This window comes from Lissotriton helveticus, chromosome 5_1 (genome assembly GCF_964261635.1).
Source record: "Lissotriton helveticus chromosome 5_1, aLisHel1.1, whole genome shotgun sequence".
In the NCBI taxonomy this organism is placed as follows: domain Eukaryota; kingdom Metazoa; phylum Chordata; class Amphibia; order Caudata; family Salamandridae; genus Lissotriton; species Lissotriton helveticus.
The window spans coordinates 1,895,765,686-1,895,784,603 of NC_136065.1; the positions used below are offsets into that span (position 1 = coordinate 1,895,765,686).

The 18,918-nt window shown below is 49.3% G+C and overlaps 1 protein-coding gene across 8 annotated transcripts in view; it reads left to right on the forward strand.

Moving 5' to 3' along the window:
* The window catches only part of LOC144755958 (signal transducer and activator of transcription 5B), a 1,707,375-nt gene that overhangs the window by 1,113,059 nt on the left and 575,398 nt on the right, over positions 1 to 18,918 (forward strand). For all 8 annotated transcript variants that reach the window (XM_078645393.1, XM_078645400.1, XM_078645396.1 and 5 more), the window contains one exon: positions 8,375 to 8,505. In XM_078645393.1, coding sequence (XP_078501519.1) covers positions 8,375 to 8,505 — 131 coding nt within the window. The remainder of the gene's footprint in view (positions 1 to 8,374; positions 8,506 to 18,918) is intronic.

Consider the following 18,918-nt stretch of genomic DNA (forward strand, 5'->3'; position numbering starts at 1 on the left):
CTGGAGGAGAACACTGGGTCAAGCGTGTGTCCGGCGTAGTGGATGGGGGTGTTCACCGTTGCTTGAGTCCGAGGTTGGAGAGGTTGTCCAGCAGGGTGGTGGTGGTGTTGTCGTTGATGTTTTCCAGGTGGAAGTTGAGGTCCCCTAGGAGGATGTAGTCAGCGGAGGGGAGGGCGTGCGGGCTAATGAAGTCCGCGATGTCTTCGCTGAATTGGGTGCGTGGTCCCGGGGGTCTGTAGATGAGGGTGCCTCTGAGGGTGGTCTTGGCGTCGGTGTGTATCTGGAAGTGAAGATGTTCGGTGGCTGTGTGAGGGTGTCGTCGGAGTTGGTCGTGATGCGGATGGTGTTCTTGTGGACGATGGCGATGCCTCCTCCTGTCTGGTTGACGCGGTCCCTCGGGGTGATCTTGTATCCGTCCTGGATGGCGATGTTGGGCGCTGAGGAGGCGTTCATCCATGTTTCCGTGAGGAAGGCGATATCTGGAGATGTGGTGTCGAGCAGGTTCCAGAGTTCCACGGCGTGTCTGTGGATGGAGCGGGTGTTGAGCAGGATGCACATCAGTTGGTTGCTGCTGGTGCTCGGCTTGGCGGGTGCGGTACAGGTCCGGATGCAGGAGAACTTGCAGGATTGGCAGGCGAAGGGTCCGTGGGTGCGTCTTGGGGTGGCTCGGTAGCAACCGGGGGTCCGGCCGGTGTTGAGTGCGTTGAGGGTGGCGGCGTCGTAAGTCCGGCGGGTGGGCTGGCGTCTGCGAGGGCCAGAAGGTCTGGCGCTGGGTGCGGTCCAGGCATGGACGGGCGCAGACGGGCTTGCCTTTGGCGCACAATCGGCGCGCACGCGCGGACTCTGCCATAAATGGAGAGTGGGGGGGGAGGAGGGAGGAGCAGATGGGAGGTGGGAGCGGCGTGGCGAATGGGAGAGGGTCGAGGGAAAACAGAAGGAGAGGGGGTGGGGCCGTGGGGGAGCAGCGGCAGGGAGCGGGGTGGACCAGCGGGGCCAGAAGCTCTAGGGCAGAGGGCAAAATCAGGGGCAGAGCACAAATGCGACAACAGGGCAGCAGTACAGAACACAGCGGGGGAAAAGGCGGAAAATCACAGCGGGGGAAACTGCAAGGACACAATCAGGGCAATAGTACAATCAGGGCAATAGTACAATCAGGGCAATAGTACAATCAGGGCAACAGTACAATCAGGGCAACAGTACAATCAGGGCAACAGTACAATCAGGGCAACAGTACAAACCACATCGGGGACACAATCAGGGCAACAATACAACCACGGCGGGGAAGAGAGGCGGTAAATGCGAGCGGTGGCGGCGGCAGCAGGGGACCGGGTGACAGTCTGGAGGAGCCACGCGGCGGGTTGAGCGACCGGCGCTGACGAGGTCAGGCTAGGTCATATCAGCACACACCCTAGCGGGAACCCACACATACAGGCACATGGCATTGATGGACACACCGGAAATTACATCAGACCACAGTACCTGGGATCCATGTACAATCCTTGAATGTTTCAGGTTTGACTTATGAGATAGACGATAAGATGGATGCTCCATCTTATCCATGTATGTTTCCTTTGTTGATGTACATACTGCCTGAGTTCACGTAACACTCTATATGTTATCGGCGTAATACAACAATGTACCATGAAAATACAAATCCCAATAAAAAAATGTAAACAAAAAAAACCCACAAAGAATACAGTGAAGGATCCCTTCTACAGCCTAAAACTCCAGATCCAATAGTTATTATCAATCATGATGCCAGAGCACCAGGAGCTATCCGCTTTGTATACATCTTTTCTTGTTTTTTGGTCTGCAAACAATAAGAAATATGTTTTTCAAAAATATTCCCTTTACTCACTTCCTTTACCATCAGTGAGTTTAACAATTGTTAGGTTAATTCTCCTAGCTCTGTCTTCTAGGCCTATCAGTTCTACAAACTATTGTACATTCTCCATCTTGAGTCTCATGTGTACGTATCTATTCTGTCCTCTGTAGTTGCTATCCTATGTTCCTGGTAGGGTCTGTGATAATATATTTAGGTGACAAAGGATACAAGACTCAGCGACGACGCTCAACATCCTGTGATTCTGGGCAAATCGCTTAATCTCCCTGTGCCTAACAAAAATGAATGCGTGCTTCTGTAACAAAACTGGGACTATGTAAAGCGCTCTGATACCCGATGTCTCAGGTCTAGTTTGTGCTATATAAAACTCTAAATAAATAAGACTGACCCTAAAAATTGTGTGAACCTGTGAGAGCAATGTGAATCTGCCTTGTACTGCTCCTATGTATCCTAGGTCTGACTAGCACCAGTTCCTGAGGTTTAAACAAGTGGAGGCGAAGGCGATTAAAACCCTGTTGTCAAGTCTACTGGACTATTCAATGCGAAACTCTGGTAATTTTGTCTGTCCAAATCAAAATAGAATCATTCTTCTTTGGTAACCCAGCTGTGGATATAGTTATACATTACGCTCTTCCAAGAAGATGCTAACAACCGAAAACACCAGTCGTCACCTTAAGCTACTACCTCGCACAATACCTCAAACAAGGAAGAATAAACAATACAAGGGAGTAACAGATAGAGCATTGCAAGCTGCTTTTCCAGACTGCTCTACTATACCCAATAGAAATACCTCACAACAAACAGAAGGGAGATGAATATCAACAATTATGTAATACGCGTTTCCCATGATTTGGCTACCATTCCCATTTTATAGCCCATCAAAATATAAAGAGCAAGGAAACATATCAACAGAGAGAGGAAGCTAACAATGCGGAGAGTTTCCAACAATATTTGCGCTTTCTTTCATTTCACCCCAAAAGAAGCAACCTCTATGCCAGGAGCCTGTAGCTGTTTTTGTAATAAGAGCTACTTATGTTTAATGAGACTCATCCTGAGCTACTAACATCAGTGTCGTCATAGGGACCACATCAGACTTTACATTAGTGGCCACCGTATGCAAGATTACTAACAGTGATCACCTCAGTTCATCAGGCAGAGTTCCCAGCAATTATGTAAAAAAAGGCTGTGTCAATTTGTAATAAAATGGTAGTAACATCCATTGCTGCAACTCCACTGGCACCATAGTAATAATGTTACTAATAAACCTCCTCAATGTCACAAGATGTTCAACTCCGATATTAGTGTTAAATATATTTTGTACATTTTCTCCAAACATCTTAAAATACACACACCTTTATCACAAATAGACACTCTTAATGTGGGTACACATCATTTCAAACAAGCAAAAGATGTTAATTTAGTAGGCTGGGTTGCACACAGGAAAGCTACATACAGGCAGCTGTAAAGCTACCTGTAGCTCACGAGCTACTCTTTGTAGAAGCCTGCTCTATACTTTTACGGACATGGATGTCATTGCTACGAGTATACTCTGCGTCATAGTACTTTAATAATACACATGGCTCACCAGCCGCTGCTAACAAGAACCTTACCACTAATTAGTGGTAACACGAATACCAGGAACAACCAGCTCTTGGGGGCAAAAGCACTCGAATAATAAAGGAGAGAATCTGAAACTAGAGAAGGCAAGAAACTTTCCTTACCTGTCCTCATCTTAAATTAATAATCAAAAAACATGGTACCTGCCGCACCCAGATGTGGAAACTAAATATACAGTGACATCATGTTTCAAAAAGACTAGACCTCAAATATTACCTTGGATTGGGCCGTGCTCGTCTCCAGCAGAAATCGGAAGTACTACACCAGACTAGAGTGTCTCCACTTACTGCCTTTGCTGTGTGCTTTAAAATCATTTGCAGTTCGTCCCTATCTTGATTTCTATTCCTTTGTCCATGTCCTGCCTAATGATGAACAGATTCCCTTCAATGAACGAAACTTGTCTCTTAGTTAGCTACTTATATTCTGTGGAACCCACATCTCTCCCTTCATTGTATATGTCCTGTTTTGTCTTGCATTATATCTAGAACTGACCTCAGTCGCTCCCCTTTGCCATCGCCGAAACATTCTGGAATAAAGACTTTCTAAGAAGGGATTTCTGCCCCCTTTTCCCTTTATCTCACTGCATTGACGAAGGCATGCAGACTGTAATTGCAAAATCTGTACCTTCAGAAGAGTTTGAGCAGGGAAGCAGGAGAGTGAATGACTTTGTTCAAAGACCTGCTGACACAAAAGGCATTTCTCCAAACACAACAATTTCATCAATCATATACAGACGAAGGCGGTGATTATGCAGACTTGAAAAATATGACTGCAGTGATTCATGAGAAACGTGCATACTGGGCACATGTTTGTAGAGTTGGTAAGATATTTCTTGGTTTGCACTTGATAAAAAGATAGGCATAAGAAATTCATACAACAAATGCACAAGCCTGTAAGTCCTCATGCAAAATATCTAGAGAAGCTGTGGAGTTTCCTGCATTCATGCAGAGAAGTTTTTTAATTTTCCTGTTGACTATTCCAAAATAGACATTTTTATTTGTGGAGAGTGTAAGTGAAAGTCTGAGCAATATATTAGTGTTTCTTCCCTGTCCGTGTGATTTGTCCCCTGTTGTGGTCTTGTGTTCGCCTGAGCTGGAGAGGTCCTCTCACAGACCCTCCTTCCCCTTAGGTATGGCATGGGTATCTATTCTACGTTAAAGAATCTGGGCCTAGTCGTCTCTATTGTAGTGTAGTTCCTATATTCCCAATAGGCTCTGCGCATTGGAATAATAAACCCAGTAGATTCGACGTAGGACTGAGGTCAACTAGGTCTCTACTAGTCTATTAAACTTAATTGTGAGTGTCAGCTAGCTCTGAGGTCACTAGAAACTTTCTCGAATAAACAAGAAGGGATTAGTTTCTGACAACCGTATAACATGACAACTTTGTTTCCCCAGAATGAAACTTATTTCTAGAGTCGCGGAAACAATAGATAGTTATTTCACTTAGTCATTCGTGCATGCTTTGTTTCACCAGAGTTGCTGAGAAAAGGAAAAGACGGGTGTTTTCAATAAAAGTATTTAGTCAACAGTCTTATTTCTCAAGCAGAAGAAATGTACTGCTACAATCGTAATACTGGTTATAAAGCACAAGGCGTATAATACGAACAGTATTATAAAGTAGTACTGTAAAAGCATGATATGGTTTCTAAGCCATGAGTTGCTTAAAACGTATAAAAAACATACAATGATAAAAGATGGCTAAAAGTACTCAACTGGTGCTTCTAAAATACGCCTACCACGGTGTACCTAACCTAAGTCTAGTACGAGGGAGGGAGTAAGTAAGGAGTAGCTTAAGTTTAGTAATTCTCTGCCAAGAGTCTGATAAGGAATTCTCTAAGAGTTTAATCAGCCCCATACCTTTGGTTTAGAATGAAGGAGGTCTTGTATCTCTCTCTAGGAACTCGATTTTCCAGCAACCCGCAAGGGTAAACCGGAAACACTGGAGCTGGATTTCTCGGCTGCAGAAAAGACAGCGTCTCTCAGTGCGTCAGCTGGAAGGTCGGCTTCCTTCGGCACTTGCTGCTGCAGGGCGTCGGGCAAGTAGTAAGTCGATCTGCTCCAAACCACCATGTGTTTGTCTGGGCAAAATCTGGGCATATTTATACTATGAAGGTGCCGAGATTGACGTGTGATTGGACTTAATAACGTCATATAGGGACTCAATCCCTAGAAAACTCCTTGATTTCCTAGATAAATTAGCATACCGGCAAGGGGAAGTCCTGAGCTGCTGAAGGCGGGTTTCTCTAAGAAATCGTTGTAGATTCTTGGAACTTAGGGGAAGTAGCCATACCGTATTTGGGCTGCATAGGCTCAGACTAAATATGGAGATGCTTTCTATGCCTATATAAGGATCGAATGAACTATACCTATATAAGGGCATGAATCAGGAAAATTACACTAGGGTCCTAGATTGATTTACAACACTATCAGATGTACGAGTTACCTTCGGTAACAATATTTCTGGTAGAGACGGTTCTAGCCGCAGATTCCTTCACGACCCGCCTTTCCTCCCCATTCTGCGACGACCCTTCCTTGGTCTTCTGCACTCGCCTGCCTCTGGGTGGTTGTCTTCTGCGAGTGCCTTTTCTTACCCCCCCCCCCCCCAGGGGGATGCTAGCCTTGTTGTTTGCTCCATTTCTTCCCTTCTGGGGATTGGTTGATGATTTCATGGGTGCTTCTGCGCCCTTGTACCTGGTCTCCAGTATGGGGTCTGCTCGTGCTCGTCTTCCTTTCGTTGATTGCACTTATGACTCCTCTCTAGTCCTTGGGGTTGAGGTCTCTTGGCTGGAACTCGACCCTTAGCTCTTTTCAAGAGATGTCTCTCCCTGCTGGTGTGGTCTGAGGGTGAATTGTCGTTCCTCTTCCGTTCTGGCCTTGATGCCCTTCTCTGTTCTGGGCTGTGGTTGCAAACTACTTCGTCTGCTGTGCAATTTTTTACATGCTTTCTGCCCCCAGGGAGGCTGTAGTATTTGTTTGCAGGCTTGCTTTCAGTAGCTGTGCGCTGTTCTTTCCTTCCATGGTTTTTCGTGCCATGGTGCCTGGCACTATTCTGGATGGTGCTGTTCCTCACTATTCGTTTCTTCCCTTACTGTTCCTGTATTCTCACAGTTTTTGTACGTGATGGCTCTGCGTTGTGGCGCGGAAAAGTTCTACGAGAAAACTGACGTAGGTGCGCCGGGGTGGGACTTGTGTATCCTCGCTGATGTCACGAACGCGGACAACGTAGGGATGCTGTGGCAGAAATGTTTTCCAGATCCAGTCTCATGCCTGGGGATAATTGTATGTTAAGGAATCTGCGGCTAGAATCGTCTCTACCAGATCCATCGTTACCGAAGGTAAGTAACTCGTACAATGGATGCTTAAGCAGTGTCGAGGCTTAAACTAGACTTTTGGGAAAACTTTCCTCGAGATGTAGTACTGAGTAGCACAAGCAGCCGCAAATCCGAGAAACTATTTGCATTGATGACTACTTTCACAGAATCTGAGAAAAAGCACTTTATTCTCAGCAGTGGCATAGTTTATACTTTGAATTCCTTCTTGTATTATTCATATGCTGCTCTCTACGTCCTGGCTTAGGTGAATCAATTTTCCAGCATTGTCATGATAGCCAGGTGATTATCTGGCAGGAGTCTGTCCGTTAGCGAGGTCAAGCTTAACCTGAGTAATCCAGGAAATTTCCTCACTGAATGGGATGGGCTCCTAGATCAGCTTCCTTTAGTGATCTGGTTGCACAACAAGAACTCCCTCCCTCACTTGCCGTAGCCTTTTTAATCCCCATTCTTAGCTTAACCTTTAGTGTTTCATTGTCACTTTTCACGTATTGGGCATCTGCATTGTGTTTATGGGAAATTTCTGTTGGTCGTAGCTTCCCAAATCAAGCCCAAACTTACTAATGGTATGTTATCTCCAACCTAGGGCCCATTCAAATTTGACTTGCTTAGAGAATCCCATATGCTTCAGCGGATCACTGATAGAATATCAGAAACACAAATATCGTGTGGACAGAATTTTGTGTCAAAAATGTCAAGGACCAAAATATCGAGAAGATAAGTGCAAATAGGTAAGTGTAGATTTACTGTTCTTAACTCCATATCTACATACCTTGAAGATATATATTTACATATATCTATCAGAGCCCGCCCTGCAGGACCGGTGGCCCCCAGCAAAGCGGAGCTGTTCTTTGTGATATATCTATATCTATATCTATATATATATATATATATATATATATATATATATATATATATATATATATATATATATATATATATATATATATACACACACACACACATATATTATCACGGTACATATCTGTGGAGTTATATGTAGTAAATCTTTGCTTAGCTATAGAAACTTACCTTCTCAGTATTTTTGTCCTCGATATTCTTGACACAATTTTTTGTCAATATAATATTTTTTCTCTGATATTTTGTCTGCATGCCGCTTTAGCTGGTATGAAGCGTTGATTTCTAGGACAACGCCTTCTATGTAACAAAAAATAAGTTAATATTCATAGGTAGTCTAAGAGCACATTTGTGAATCCTCTACCCGTCTTGACATTCTACTCCTTTTTCACGCTTTCTTCCTGTGTGTCCCCACTTTTGTCCTTTACAAGTGTAGTTGATGCCAATATGGCTTTAGGCATTCTTATTGCCTATTTTACTGTGTGATTGTTCATCCGAGGCCGACTGTTCCCTCCATGCTATTGCTCCATGCAACTTTCCCAACCGAATGTTTGTACTTTGATGATGTTCTGTTAACATATTGCTGTGATATTTTATAGAAGGTTTCATTTTTGGTTGTGTAGCTGTGGATGGTGCTATCTTAGACAGAGGACAGTGAGTGAATTCAATTTGTGTTTTACATTTTGTGCAGACTGTAACTTTCTCCTTGTGTTTTTTTCTCACAGCTCAGTTTGCTCAATTGCCCCAGCTTAGTCCCCAGGAGCGTGTCTCGAGAGAAGCAACGCTGCAGCAAAGGCAGGCATCATTGGAGGCATGGTTACAAAGGGAAGCACAGACACTACAGCAGTACAGACTGGTAAACACGTTTTTTTTCATTAAGATTGAGTTTATGCTTGCAGTGCCATAAATGGAAAGTATGGGTTTTACTTTGACGATAGGCTTCATTACTGATTGTATAACAGCAGCATACGTTGCCAACATCTGCACTCACCTGATATTCACTGAGAAGACCTTGCTTTGTGTTTCATAGAAACCCATGCCACCATGAGCTTTGTTCATGCGGTTTGCAGCCAGACTGTATTGTATCCTTGGATGTGGTCCCCAAATGCCCACTGAATTATATGAGATATTTTGGTTTGAGGGAGAAGTGCAAGGCAAGATTGTGCAATATCTGGACAGAAAAGTAGTGGTGTATTTATCTTTTGCTGAAACAATTGAGAGCTTATAAATAGCATCATAGTGGCATATTGTACCTAGGTGAAGCAAAGTCCTATGTTTTAAATACAGAATATGTGCGGAGTATTTGGCCCTCGGCGCATAGTTGTGGCTGGGATACTTGGCTGAAGCAGCTGTGCTGGTGCTGTTGACAATCCCGCCCCCCCACCCACCTTGGGTGAAGATTTGACACCTGTGGCCTAGAGGAAACTGTGTACAACTAGCTGGAGTGCCTGGGGACTATACTGAAGGATGTGTGGCAGACACCAATCGACACTGACTTGCTGATGCCATATTGCTGAGTATAACAATAATCTATATTCTGCATATAAAAAATATGACCGTAAAAAAGACAGTTTAAGCTACACATACATGAAATGTAAAAATTTGTCATAAAACAAGTATACATTAAGACATCACGATGTCTATAGAATATTGTTGGCCCACTTGGTTTCTTAAATTCATACTTCCAGCAGTCTTTACTTAGTATATAACTCAGGCTGCCACTGTACGTGGGCTGTAATGTGACGCTGGATGCCCTTTGCAGTCGGAGATCAGGTGAACTAAAGCATCATAACAATATCAGATCATCCCTGCTGCAATGTGTTCCTCTGGCTGGTTGAGACACAGAACACTCATTATGGGTAAGACGGACCAGAACCAAACGTGCCTCGCTTTCAACACTTTGAGTTCTGCAAGGCCACCACAGGATGCCAACTGTCCACCCTAGAGGCAATGCTACTAGCAATGTAGAAAAGTCTCCAGTCTATTGATGGAAAGATAAGCACATTAAACTTACAAATGGACCACAAATCGGCAAAACAGGATAAAGAATTTTCCTGAATTATAGAGGCGGAACAGAGAATCTCTGAAACTGAAATGATCTCCAATCTGTCCATTTGAAATGCTTAAACATGGAATGCGAACTGGCGGTTATCCAAGCCAAGAATGAAGACCTAGAGGCACGATCCTTCAGGAATAACTTGGGCATCACTGTGATCCCAGAATCTACGAACACAGGGAAGATGAAAATATTTGTAGAGAACATGTCGACCGCGATCTTTGGCACCAAAAATTCATCTCAGCTCCTGGTGGTGGCGTAAGCTCATTGTTCCCTTCTGACGCGGCCCCTGCCTTGCACTACTCCATGTCCAATTTTATCAAAAATTTTAAATTATCATGATAGAGACGCTGTCCTTTGCATGGCAAGAGAAAAAAGAGACATTGAGTCACAAGGGAATCGGATTGCGTTTTATCTGGACTTCACAGTGGCGGTCCAGTCCGCTAGAAGAGAATTCCTTCCAGTGAAGCGCAAGTTACAAAAAGTAAACATCTCCTACGGTATGCTATACCTGACGTGCCTGTGTATTGAATATCAAAGAAAACGGAATATCTTCACAACGCCTAAAGCAGCTAAGGATGTCCTTGAATCACTTTCATCACGTAAATGAGATTGACGAGCGGAAGAAGCAGAGGATGAGGAACTCTAGAGGGCTGCCAATCTAAACTGACAATACTATTGAAGAAGATTAAGCACTCAGGAATGACTACACAGCAGCGCAGGGTGTTTCCTCTATTCTTCTAAGTGGTCGTCTGCCACTGATGTGGACCAAAAGGGACTAAATGCGATGTCTACACTGCTTACCCGGCCACCTCAGTACACCTGGAGGGAGACCGGGGATTTGGCAACTCCCCCCCCACCCTGCCCAACCCCCCAAGTGGGAGCACCCCAGGTGAGTTTGATAAGTACATTTGCACCTTACTGTCTCCATTTGAATGTTTTCTTGTCTTATGTTCTAAATTTTCTTTTTATGGGAATGTTTTTCGCAAGTTCTTTATGCTAAAGAGGCATAGAGGCAGGTAGGGGAGTTGAGGGTTGTTTGGTTTATGGATCACCTGCTTGTTGCTTGCATTGCTCGTCATTGGGCACACCACAAGACATGACCTATGCACATGCGCACACACCTCAGATGTTTGCCGATACTGTTGATGGCACATTCTGTTGGTAAAATAAGTCTCATTACATGGAATGTGCAAGGACTCAACCCCCAAAAACTAGACTAGTCCTTCTAACTCCGGACTGTCACAATGTCCACATAGCTTTATTACAAGAAACACACCTGACAAGACATGCAGATTGTACCATTGGTTCTAAATGGTGATGTACCAGTTGGCCTTTTCCTATTGTACATATGCAAGGGGAGTACTACTACTGGTTAAATGGGGGATCACCTTTATACTTAGGAATTCATTTGTTGATGATCAGGGAAAACTGGCGATACCTCAAGAGAATATATATGGTATCCCCATTACACTAGTTAATACATACGCCCTGAATATCGATGACCCTGACTTCTTTCTGTCCACCTGGCGACACATACTTTCCCTTTCACCTGTCAACATCCTCTGGAAAGGGGTTTTAAATAGTTATCTAGATCCTAACATGGATAGGTCCGCGACCGTAGACTGACTTGGGAAACAGGATGTCGGTAGTTGGAGGTGGAATGGAAGAATATGGGCTGGTGGGTGCATGGCACCTAAGTTACATAACTCAGCAAGAGGGCACTTTTATGTACGGTGTCCATGGTATGTGGTCTAGACCAGGCTACAGGCTTATCTCTGTAGGAACTTGCCTGTGGGTGGACGAGGTCAAACATATGCCCAGGACACTATCTGACCATGCTCCAGTCTTACTGAGGTTAACACGTGAACCTCTCCCTTGTAGTACACAAATATATTACATTTTAATACTACCCTGGATTATGCATTAACTGGGCAAAATCCATCGACTTCAGCCCAACAGTGTGGGTTGGAATTTCCGCTGGTGTGGGAAACTGACCCAGTCAAGTATATTGGTGTCTGGATACATAGGGACCCTGACTTGGTCCTGAGGGTGAATTATGGGAGGGAGAATTCCAGGCTAGAAGACCAAATTATCAGATGGACAGCACTTCCATTATCACTGTCTGACAGAATCACTGTTGTTAAAATGGTAGTCCTACCAACATTTCTAAATGTATTTATTAATATGCCCAACGGCTTGACCGAGTCCTTCTTTAAATAGTTGTGAGCGCTGCTGGTCACATTAACATGGGCAGATAAGAAGCCAAATATTAGCTGGGACGTTCTTACGATGCCCTATGCCAATGGAAGGTTATGTGCCCCGGACTTTCATTTGTACTAGCTCTGCGCCCAGGTGCACTTCGCTCAATATTGGTATGCAGCTCATGACTTCACTCCACATATTGTGGTCGAACACGATGACGCCTTCCCAATGCCATTCTTGACTATACTACCACACAAACCGGTGAGAATTCCACGCTTGGAAATAAATACATTGCATTCCACAATGATGGCCTGTCGAGGAGGGCAGGGGATTCCCATTATACGCTCCAGCGTTGCTTCTGCAGCACCACCCTGACATATTAGTAACTCAAGAAGACAAGGCACTTTCACCACTAAAAGTGGTGGGTGCAAAGACCATTGGAGATGCTTAGCCTAATGGCATGTTCTTGGCTCTCAATGATATTTCCATGTCGCATGCTAACGCTCCTCTACTGATATTTTTGTATTACTGTTTCCGCACAGCCAATGCGCTTATTTAACCTGCAATTCCCAGACGAGCCCCCTTTGATTGTCACGCTGCAGGTCCTACTCACCAGCATGACATGCCAGCACCTCATCATTAAACTCTATTATGTGGCACAAACAGACAGGAAACACATAGGTGATGGGGCGCTCGAGAGCTAGAATGCTGTGCTTCCACAGCCTTTGGCTGACACTGATTTGAAATGTTGTTGTATGCAACCACACACACTCACCTGTAACTAACTTGAGAAAAATGTATTTTAAATTTCTACATCAAATGTACTCTCCTGAAACTTTATAATTATGGATTAAAATAAATCACAAACTGTGTGAGATGTGGCACTAGGGATACAGATTTTCTGCACCTGGCTTAGACGTGCCCAGTGGTGCCACAATACTGGAAACAGGTTAGAAACGTATTGACGGATATGGTGTCAGAGCAGTCGGATGTGACTCTGCGATTTAATTATTGCGCCTATTAAAGATTTCAAACCGATGAATCATAGAGATTTTTGTCAGTGAGCCTCCTCTTGGCTAAGAAGAGGATAGCACTTCACTGGGGGAGCAGGGCTAAGCCCACATAGAAAGTTTGGTTATCAGACATGGTGTATTGTCAATCAAAATTGGAACTATACGCAGAGGAGTTACCAAGATCATCGCGACTTAGACTATTGGGGTCCTCTAACTGAATGTTGCTCTCCATGTCCGAGGAAGATTAGAATTAAGTACCCATCGAACTGTCAGTTGCATGAGGTTACTGTAAATGCATAATGTTGGACCTGGCCTCGTGGCGTGGTCCTACCCCTCCCGCATGGCGGGCCCCGGACGCCATCGGCCCTCCATCCAGCCCGGGTCGGCCTCCGGCACACCCCTGCATGCCCTCCAAACCACCAGATCCGCCACCCGGTGGCCCACAACCACTGACACGGCACCCTCGGGCCGCCCCAGCATCACCGGTCCGGTGCCCACCCCAAACCCTCATTTCAGGCCCGACGCCATCTTGGGCCCATCACGCCACAGACACGTGGTTCCGGACCAACCGCGGCCACGGCCCCAGCGAGCCCGCCATCGAGGCACCAAGAACCCTCCGGGTGGTAGAGTGGCCACTCCACCAGAGACAAGGAGAGGGGAGTTTCGATGGCTCTCCAACCGTCCCCGGATGCCTGGTTTCGATCGCCCTCCGGCCTCCCTGGGCGCTGGCTCCACCCCCCTGCTGGGTGTCTGGACACCATCATCCCGGCCCCTCTGACCCCCAGGCGAGAGGGTCCGGACATCAAAGGACTCCAGACCTATATCTGGGCCAGCCCCGGAGTAGGAAGGCAGTTGTATCCCGGAGTCGAGAAACCCTGCTGATGCTATCGCGGCTGACCCTGAGACGAACTCCCCTTGCTGTCACCATCTTGGAGCCTGCTGGCGCTGCCGCGGTCCACACTCGCTGAACCATCTTGGAACCTGCTGGCGCTGCCGCGGCCCACACTCGCTGAACCATCTTGGAACCTGCTGGCGCTGCCGCGGTCCACACTCGCTGAACCATCTTGGAGCCTGCTGGCGCTGCCGCGTCCACACTCGCTGAACCATCTTGGAACCTGCTGGCGCTGCCGCGGTCCACACTCGCTGAACCATCTTGGAACCTGCTGGCGCTGCCGCGGTCCACACTCGCTGAACCATCTTGGAGCCTGCCGGCGCTGCTGCCGTACACACTCGCTGAACTCTCTGGGAACCTGCTGGCGCTGCCGCGGTCCACACTCGCTGAACCACCTTGGAGCCGGCTGGCGCGGCCGCGGCCCAACCTCCCGGAACTCCCCAGCTCGAGGATTGAGAGCTGTGCGTAGAGTCTCCTTGCAACCGACCATCTATAAGACTGTCCCGCTACCTAGCCCCTTTGTCACGAGACTTTCCAGATCTCGGGATCTGCTGTATGTATTGACACGATACTTATTGCCAGATAAAGATTGAAAACTCTATCCACGTGTGGTGCATATTTGTAGTGTTGTGGTTACTCTGCTGTACGATTCTAGGAGAGGGCCCTCCCGTTGGAGGCCTCTCGACCTCGCTCGGTCCCTTCTCTGAAGGAGGGGTAGACCTAGGGGTGGTCAGTCAGACACCTTCTGCCTCCCCCGGGTCCGCCTTTCTAACATTGGTGGCAAGCGCTGCGATCCAAGCCAACGCAAAATCGTACAGAGAGTGATCTACCCGCTACGACGGAAAAACACACAGAGACCATGACGACCCAAGGAACCAACCTACCGGCCGAATTCCAGAAAGAGAAGATAGAAGAATACAGCCACAAAGAACTAAAACAATTCTGTAAAGACATGGGTATCGCTACCACTGGCCTGAGCACAAAAGAGGACTTCAAATCGGCCCTACAAGCCTGGGTGGAAACCCGAGACAGACCACCCCAAGAGGAGAATAGCCCGAACGGGCAACAGGAAACCAGCGCACCCCCGACGGGGAAAAGAACCGCAACACTAAACGCGGACCTCATCTAAGAAGACGCTCGAGAACGAGAGCGCAACCGGCTACACGAATTGGAGCTTGCACGACTCCGGCTAGACGGAGAACTCCAGCTAGCGGAGAGAAAGATAGCCCTCGAGCAACTACGGCTGGAGGGGGATCTAGAAGAGAAACGGAGACAATGTGACCTCGAAGAAAAACGACTAGCATATGAACACGAACGAGGCCTGAGAGAACTAGAAATCAAAGCCAAGGTCAACGAAGATAGCGCGGCCGGGGCCAAGACCTCGGCCCCTCCCGTGGACACCAAGGTTCACCTACCGAAAGATGTAGTCAAAGAATACTACAAGAACGATGATATCCAGCAATGGTTCAAAGCCTACGGGGTGGCCATGACCGCCCATCGGGTGCCCCTGAAGGATTGGGGCGCCGGCCTGTGGGGAAAGTTCGTCAACGAAGGGAGGGACGCCCTGCTGGAACTCCCTGACACCGAAATGACCTCCTATGAACACATGAAAACGGCCCTACTCACGCGCTACGGACTCACCCCCGAAATGTACCGGCAGAGGTTCCGGGACTGTAAAAAAATCCCCGGTACCACTTGGGTAGAATGTGAACTTTTTTAGCAGAGCCTTCGAGGGGTGGGTCAAAGGCAGTCAGGTCACTACCTACCAGCAGTTGGTCGACCTTATGTTGTGGGAGCACCTCTCCAACAACTGCTTCATTGAACTACGACAGCACCTCCTCGACAGCAAGTTGACCGAGCCGCGAAAACTAGCGGTCGAAGCAGATCGGTGGGCGAGCAACCGCGTCCACCGGAACACCACAGGAGAATATGGACGAGGGTCCCCGGGGAACCACCGGCCGCGAGGCGGCGGGTCTGGCATCAGCCGAGGCCGAGACCTCCCGCCGGGGTCTTCGCCCGCCTCCTCTACACCAGCCTCCAGCCCGAGGGGGGCCCATCCAGCTCGACCGGGGCCACGCCCCAACGTTACGTGCCACAGATGCCAGCGGCTGGGCCACTATGCCAATGATCCTCTCTGCCCCATGAACCAGCGGCCCGGCCCCACCGGGCCCCCCCGGTCGACAAATCACTGCAGCTGCTCTGAGCGAAGAAAAGGAGGAAGAAGAAGAGGGCCCTCTGGAACCAGAAGAATGGGAGTCCGCGGCCATGTGCCTCGCCTCCCTGGGCGACAAAGACATGATCCCCCGAGACCAGATTCCGATCAACACCCAGAAGTACCGCCAGTGGGTCACCATCAACGGACGCCGGGCCGAGGCTCTCCGTGACACGGGGCCAGCATAACCGCCGTCCGCTGCCATCTGGTGACCCCAGAACAAATCTTGCCCCATGTTCTGTGCCCTGTCCGGTCAGCGGACAATTCCGAGAGCCTGTGCCAGATGGCCCGCATCCCCTTCGAGTGGGGTGGAGTGTCCGGCATGCTGAAAGTCACCGTCCGAGACGATGCTCCGGTGGACTGCCTCCTAGAGAACGACCTGGAAAGTTCCCCCTGGGCACAGATCGAGCGAAGAGAGCATCTGGGGATGCTAGGCCTTCCTGAATGGGTTTGCGTAACGACCCGATCCATGTCCACCCGGGACACCGTCCCAGCCGAAGACAAACCAGAAGAACCGGAATGGCCGGCACCTCCGCCACCCGCCACTGCCACGGCCGAACCCGAACTGGGGCCGCAGATCCCCAGCCATGAAGAACTTCCCTAGCTCGGGCCCCTTCCCGAACTAGCCCAGTGGCGCCAAGAAGGGGGCCCCACCCGCGAGCAGTTCCGGCGGGAACAAAAGACATGTCCTTCCCTTGAGGGACTCCAACAACAGGCCGCCACGCAAGCCACAGGAGACTCCTCGGGGTCCCACTGGGTCTATTGGGACCAGGACCTCCTGTACAGTGAACAAAAGATCGCCGAGCTGGGGGCCGGCCGAGTGCTAGTCGTCCCCCTCCACTTCAGAGACTTTCTCTTAAACCTGGCACATGACGTGCCCCTCGCCGGGCACCTGGGGCAGGACAAAACCTACAGCCGCCTGGTGACCCACTTTTATTGGCCGAAGATGCGCCGCGATGTGTACAACCACTGCCGAACCTGTCCAACCTGCCAAGCCAGCGGAAAGAGTGGGGGGAAAATCAAGGCCCCACTCCAACCGTTTCCCGTGGTGACCACCCCCTTCGAGCGAGTAGGGATTGACATCGTGGGACCCCTGGATCCTCCCACCTCTCAGGGGCACCGCTTCATCCTCGTCCTGGTGGACCATGCCACCCGCTACCCAGAAGCTATCCCCCTCCGGACTATCACAGCCCCCGTAGTGGGTCGGGCGCTGATGGGGATCTTCTCCAGAGTCGGCTTCCCCCGAGAGGTCGTCAGTGATCGGGGCACAAACTTTATATCGAAATATATGCGGTCCCTGTGGCAACAGTGCGGGGTCGCGTATAAGTTCACCACCCCGTATCACCCTCAAGGGAATGGACTAGTGGAGCGATTTAATAGGACCCTGAAAGGAATGATCAAGGGCCTAGAAGAGCCCCTCCGGCGCAAATGGGACGTTCTGCTGCCATGCCTCCTGTTCGCCTACCGGGAGGTACCCCAGAAGTCCCTGGGGTTCAGCCCCTTCGAACTATTATATGGACACCCGGTGCGGGGCCCCCTCAGCCTGGTCAAGGAAGGCTGGGAGCTGGCCGCCTCCGATACTCCGCCCGATGTTTTCCGATACCTCTTGACTCTCCGCAACCAGACTCGGAAGTTCCGGGAGCTGGCCGAAACCAACCTGAAGGCCAGTCAAGCGGAGATGAAGCGCTGGTATGATGAAAATGCCTCGTCTATTGAATTCGAGCCGGGCCAGCAGGTCTGGGTCATGTCCCCGGTCGACCCCAGCCCCGGAGTCACCCAGTGGTGTGTTCACGACGTCGACACCGGGGACAGCCCGCCCGTGCGGCTCCGAGCCTACCAAGCCCCCGACCGAGTCCGGGCCTGCATCAAAGCCGAAGTTTCCAAGATGCTAGCCCTAGAGGTTGTCGAGCCCTCAGACAGTCCATGGGCCAGTCCCGTCGTCCTGGTCACTAAGGCCGCCGCCCCCGGGGTGCCCCCGTAGCTGCGGTTCTGTGTCGACTACCGGGGACTGAATGCCGTCACCAGGACCGACGCCCATCCCATTCCCCGAGCGGATGAACTGATCGATCGCCTGGGAGCCGCCAGGTACCTCAGCACCTTCGACCTCACGGCCGGATACTGGCAAATCGGCCTCACGCCAGGGGCACAGGAACGATCCGCTTTCTCGACCCCCGATGGCCACTTCCACTTCAACGTGATGCCCTTCGGCATGAAGAATGCTCCGGCCACCTTCCAGAGACTAGTGAATCGGGTGCTGGCAGGGCTGGAAGAGTTCAGTGCCGCCTATCTGGACGATATTGCGGTGTACAGCCTCTGTTGGGACGAGCACCTGACCCACCTCTGGAAGGTCCTGACGGCCCTCCAACGGGCCGGACTAACAATAAAAGCCAGCAAGTGCCAGATCGGTCAAGGGTCCGTGACCTATCTGGGACACCAAGTGGGGAGCGGCCAAGTGGCTCCCCTTCAACTCAAGATCGACGCCATCCAGGCCTGGGAGCCCCCCGTCACCCAGACCGTCGTCCAAGCCTTCCTGGGGCTCACTGGATACTATCGGCGGTTCATAAAGGACTATGGGAGCATTGTGGGGCCCCTCACAGAACTAACCTCCAAGAGACTACCCCCGAAGGTGCACTGGACCCCCGAGTGCCAAGTAGCCTTTGAGACACTAAAGACTGCCATGTGCACCGCCCCGGTGCTCCAGGCCCCCGACTACAGCCGAGAGCTCATCGTCCAAACTGACGCCTCGGAACACGGCATTGGGGCCGTACTGTCCCAAATGAACTCTGACGGAGTTGACCTTCCTGTGGCCTTCATCAGCCGGCGCCTGCTGGCCCGAGAACAACGATGGAGCACCATCGAGAGGGAAGCATTCGCCGTCGTATGGGCCCTAA